The sequence below is a fragment of the Merops nubicus genome, unplaced genomic scaffold, assembly GCF_000691845.1.
Source record: "Merops nubicus isolate BGI_N331 unplaced genomic scaffold, ASM69184v1 scaffold6083, whole genome shotgun sequence".
Lineage (NCBI taxonomy): Eukaryota > Metazoa > Chordata > Aves > Coraciiformes > Meropidae > Merops > Merops nubicus.
This window is the reverse complement of record NW_008599448.1, coordinates 54,530-60,211: the sequence shown is the minus strand read 5'-3', so window position 1 is coordinate 60,211 and position 5,682 is coordinate 54,530. Positions and strand designations below refer to the sequence as shown.

The 5,682-nt window shown below is 38.1% G+C and overlaps 1 protein-coding gene across 1 annotated transcript; it reads left to right on the top strand.

Annotated features, from left to right (window-relative positions):
- Positions 1-3,129: 3,129 nt before the first annotated feature.
- On the top strand, positions 3,130-5,392 carry OLFM3 (olfactomedin 3). The gene is made up of 2 exons (XM_008937377.1): positions 3,130-3,230; positions 4,041-5,392. The coding sequence occupies exons 1-2, from the start codon at positions 3,138-3,140 to the stop codon at positions 4,716-4,718; spliced, it is 771 nt and encodes a 256-aa protein (XP_008935625.1). The 5' UTR covers positions 3,130-3,137; the 3' UTR covers positions 4,719-5,392.
- The last annotated feature ends 290 nt before the right edge of the window (positions 5,393-5,682 follow it).

Sequence of the window (5,682 nt, the reverse complement as noted above, 5' to 3'; positions counted from 1 at the left end):
GGGACATGGAGCCATTGACAGCCACCTTTCTCTTGAAGAATGTTTACTATTTTCTTAACTGCATTCACTTGATTATCTGAACTTCTGGTCCAATATTTAAGCAATACTGCATTAGGGGATTGTCTGAAGGTTTGACGGAAGAAAGTGTGAGCTGAATTTCAGAAGGATTTCAGTAAGAAAGGGAGAACAATTTGGCCTCTATTATTTTTGCCTGGTCTCACATTTCCTCACATCACCAGTCAGCAACAGGTTCACTGTATTCACAAGAATAGTACTTAGTAAGCCAGTTGGTTTGTGGCATACTTGGGACAATTTACTTCTACAAAAGTTACTTTCACAGCCTTAAACCATTCAAAATAGCATGAGCAATTTATCAAGTTGACCATTCAGCCAAGACTTGCTGTGGGGCCTTGTCCCATACTTTCAAGTGGTTCTTTCTCATCTGAGAGGACTTATTGGTAAGAGGTTACATGTGGCATATGTCTGGAAGCAGTGATTCAAGTTCTGACTCCATCTCTTTGTCCTCAAAAGGACAGAGAGATGACACCCATTCACGTGGCTCTGAACTTTTTCCAAATTAACAGAAGAATGAGATTCTGAAACACTCTGCAGTTGGAGTAAGGGTGAGGGTAGTCAGGTGCAAACAACGTTTCCCTATTTTTAAAATCATGTCAATAATTACAGAGAAAGTCTGTCTACAATAACAGGGTACTAGACTTAACACGACTATAATTTTGGCAGAGACTTCATTTATTAAGCTTAGGCACAAGACAGAAGGGGACACTGACAGCTCTACAGCTTCCTTCTTAATGCACAGGCAATCAGCAAGCAGGCCAACAGACTTCACGTACTGCTGAGGTTTACAGCAGAAACCTGCTGATGGGATATAAATTATCACTACAATGGGAATGGCTTACCATATGTGGAAAAAATACTTGTAGTATTACTTAGTTTTAAATACTAGTTCCATCAAGTTATGCAATAAACAGGTAGATTTATAAGTTTCTGTTTAATGCACAAGGAAAAGATGGGATGGACGGGAGAAGAAAATCCTCATACCTCTTTACAGGATGCTCTGTTTTGTTATGCTGAAAAGAGAAGCTTTGTCACTTTTTCAGTCCACTGCCTACTGAACTGGCAACTCTCCTAACAGTCTTCTGCTCTTAATCACTACATGCTACCTGGGAATAAAAATTTAATCACATAACTATATCCTGACTCAAACTGTTGATCATTTAGCAGCTAACATACAATATCATCTCTTTTTTCACACTGAACAGTATCTCACATTTTGAAAGCTCATCCTGTAAAAGCATCTGACCCCCATCACAGGAAAAAGCAACTCCATTCATATAGTTTAAGCCAAATCAAGGCTGAAGAGGTTTATTAATTATTAACAGCATGTAATTAACTGGCTATCAGAGAACTATACATTCAGGATCAATACCAGTAATACAACAGAGGAAGCTCAGCACTAGAAACTTACAATAAACGCTCCAGTCACACGTGGCACACCATGCACGCAAACACCCAGGGACTTCAATGCACACTGATAATTTTATTCCAAATTAAACCCCTCTGAAGCTTTGAGTTTACCTCATGACCATTTCTGAGACTATTTACTAACATACCACGTAAAAATAAAAGCCTACACCTTGATAGGTGAATCTCCTCTACTTTCCAAGTTAATAGCAGTTCATTGCTATACAAAAACAGCACACAATGCTAGCAGCCTATTAAAAAAAAAAAAAAAAAATCCAGAATAAAAAATCATTACCAACTGTAGAAAACTTGTAAGATTCTTTAAAATAGGAAATTCCAAAACATCTTCAAAAGATTGTAAGAAACATAGATTGAGATATGTAGAAAGTAATGTCTTTGACTTGACTCAGAAAATAACCTGAGCCTACCCTGCTCATTGAGGTCTTGACAGGTAGTCAGTTATCTTCATTTCCATTACAGCCCACATCCCTGTCTGTGAATGAAATCCCTGCAGGTAGCCACTAAGTTGTCACCACAGCATCAACCACCTTCTAATTGACTGAAACAGGCTTGCACAACACATCCCTTGCCAGTTACATAAAGCAGAAAATCCAGGCTTGATGGGACCATGTCTTTTAAATTTAATAAATTCACTCTCAACACCAGATACAGTTTGGTTTCCACACTTCCTAGATAGATCGGGTTATGCAACATAGCACAGTCACATATCACAGAGAAGCATTTATTTTAAAATTTAAAAAAATAAATGTGTCTCTTTTTACATTCTTATGGAACATTTTTTCTTCAAAAATGTGCTATTTCACTTAATGGCCTACACACCACTGTGTGCTATTTAGCCTCTTTGTAAACACGCAAATTCCACTAGGGGCTTGTTGCTAATAGGTATGTTATTCATGTCCACTAAAAAATAGATTTTTTGGATTGTTAGGAAGGTCAGCATCCAAGATCGTATCGACTGTCATTATTTCCTCCCAGACAGTCTAATATGAGACAGCCTAATAGATTAGAAGCCAAATGATACAGCCGAAATTGCTGAATAATTGCCATATTTGCTTTCTTAACTTCAGACAAGCCCCAAGAACTACATGTGTGTAACCACAGGGCAGTCAGACACAGGCATTTATTTACACCTATATATACACTTTGCATACAAGCTCATTTTTTCCTGTCTGTCCTTAAGTTCCTTGTTACCTTGGTCAATGGAAGACTGGAACATCCAGCAACCCTAGCCTAGCACTGAACTTTCTGAAAGCAAAACTGAGGGGAGTTCAAGTCATTTTTCCATTTATTACTAAATGTTGTTCACTTCACCTCAGAAGATATTTTACTAGGTTGTATTTTTCTTTATGCCCAGAAAACGTAATTGTGCTTTAAAATATATATTAAAAAAAAAAAAAAAAAAACACACACAAATAAATTTCTATTTGTATATGTTTACATATTTAGATTACTGCTTGATATGGAAAAGTTCATATGGTGAGGAAGTCAATCTCTCTTCAACATAAGCCTGACTACCCTGGAGCTACTATTTAATTTAGGGCAACTGTTCTTGTGCTCTGACTAATGTTAAAAGGAGTTGTGTAAATATTTGCATTAATGCATTTGTTTTTCTAATTTCAGCATGTGGCAAATTGATGAAAATTACAGGCCCCATTACAGTCAAGATATCCGGAACCCGATTTGGAGCTTGGATGACAGATCCATTAGCATCAGAGAAAAATAACCGAGTATGTTAAGGCACTGAATATATTCTTTGTGTCCTTCTGGAGTTTTACTTGCTTTATTTTAATCTTTAAAAAGACGTTCTGCCCCTAGGAGGTTACATTTGCAAGCGTGATTCTTCTGCTTCATTCATTTGCATTGCTAAACATCTTCAGAGAAAAGCAACAGTGTCTGTGCAAAAATACCCAATGACAAAAGTTAGCTAAGCACCTTTATGCCATTTCTTTCACCGGTTTCAGGGCTGACATACACCTGCCTGAACTGACTACACAATTTTTTCTCCCTACCATATTTAATTGAGCTTGGGTCTTTAAGAACCCAAGTAATATAATAAAAATATCAACACTTTTACCCGAGACCACAGCCCATAAAACAGCACAGTCAAAATTTGCAGGATTAGGCCCTATACAAGCTATACTTAGATGATCTGCTGCCTCAGATCCAAATTATATTATTGTTTGGATCTGCAACAGGATCTCAGATTGGCCACAGCTTTGAAGATATGCTCTCTTCGTCAAAGGGCTTTTGGAGTCAAAACAGTCACTTGTATAAGACCCAAAAGTTTCTTTTTTTTTAATACAGAAAAAGACAAAGGCAACAGAAAAGGCAACGTACAAATAGTGATAACTAAAGATTTGTGTGCACATCTCCCCTGCCCACTGTGTCCATGCAGGTTTACTACTGACCCCAAGAGTCTCGATTACCTTTAGGAAAGCAGCAAACTCTGCTGAGCCCCATCTCGTCCTGAGAAAATTTCTTCACATACCAGAGACTGTGTTCCAGGTGTTTACTCCTTATCTTTGTTTTCTTTCCAGGTCTGGTACATGGATAGTTACACTAACAATAAAATTGTCCGTGAATATAAATCCATTGCAGACTTTGTCAGCGGGGCTGAGTCAAGGACATACAACCTTCCATTCAAATGGGCAGGAACCAACCACGTTGTCTACAACGGCTCCCTCTATTTCAACAAGTATCAGAGCAACATCATCATCAAATACAGCTTTGACACTGGGCGGGTGCTTGCGCAGCGTAGCCTTGAGTATGCTGGCTTTCACAATGTCTACCCTTACACATGGGGTGGCTTTTCTGATATTGACCTGATGGCAGATGAAATTGGGCTATGGGCTGTGTATGCCACCAACCAGAATGCAGGCAACATTGTCATCAGCCAGCTAAACCAGGATACACTGGAGGTGCTGAAGAGCTGGAGCACAGGCTACCCAAAGAGAAGTGCTGGAGAATCCTTCATGATCTGTGGCACCTTGTACGTAACTAACTCTCACTTAACAGGAGCCAAGGTCTACTATTCGTACTCCACAAAAACCTCCACTTACGAGTATACAGACATTCCTTTCCATAACCAGTATTTTCATATATCCATGCTTGACTACAATGCAAGAGATAGAGCTCTCTATGCCTGGAATAACGGACATCAAGTCCTCTTTAACGTCACCCTTTTCCATGTCATTAAAACTGAAGATGACACATAATTTTAGTTCCCTTCCCTTTCCCTCACCTCCTTCCCTCAGAGCAGTGTCATATGTGATAAACTCTAAAAGCATCCGTCTCTCTCAGTTCCTTTTAATTTATATTTCTTTTTTCATTAAGGAAAATCAACATTTTCTACCATATAATGCATTTCAAATATGGCTGAGCCTGTCAAAAAAGACCTGTTGGAAATAAAAGCATCTTAATTCATGATTCCACAAGGTCTGACAAGACCTTATCTTGAAAAGCACTAAAGAGAATTTAAGTGGCTAAAGACAGTTTTTAAAAGATTATGATCTGCCTTATTTTAGAGTCAGAGACTAATGGTGGCTTAAATGCATGAATGTGTTTTTTTACCTCATTTTTGTTTCTAATCTATTGCTCAACATCAGGAAATATTTTGGTAGCATCAGACATATTGCACATTGTATTTTTTTTATTTATTCCAAAAGAAATATTTAAGAATTTAATTTACTTGGACATGGAGTATGATTCATTTGCCATCATCCAATTTCAGATGTGGTGCTGTAAAGTATGTTTTTAAATCTCTTGCAAACATTTTATTGACAGTATGTATTTCTACCATTGTAACCACCATTGTGCAATTGTATCTCTTCACTTATGTGAAAGTAAACTAAGTACTATTTTTTATAAAATATATTGAAGCTTAATTGCAGTGCTGGCTATGAGTCAACTGAAAGTGGTAAAAATCTCTGAAAAGGTTATTTCTGAGAAAGACCCATACAAGTCCCAGCTTTACAATTGTTTGCCCTGCCTAATTTTTATCTCACACTGCTGGCCTCTTTCTCTCTCTCTCTCTCTCTCTCTCAATCTCTTTCCTTCCACCATTTTATCTCCCTTGCTTATGCTTACTCCCTGATCTGGGGCCTACAAGAAAGAACCTGGAAGTGGGCTGCTGTCTATGCCTCCAGCCCAAGTGTGTGAGTGCATCCCCTATTTGTGCTC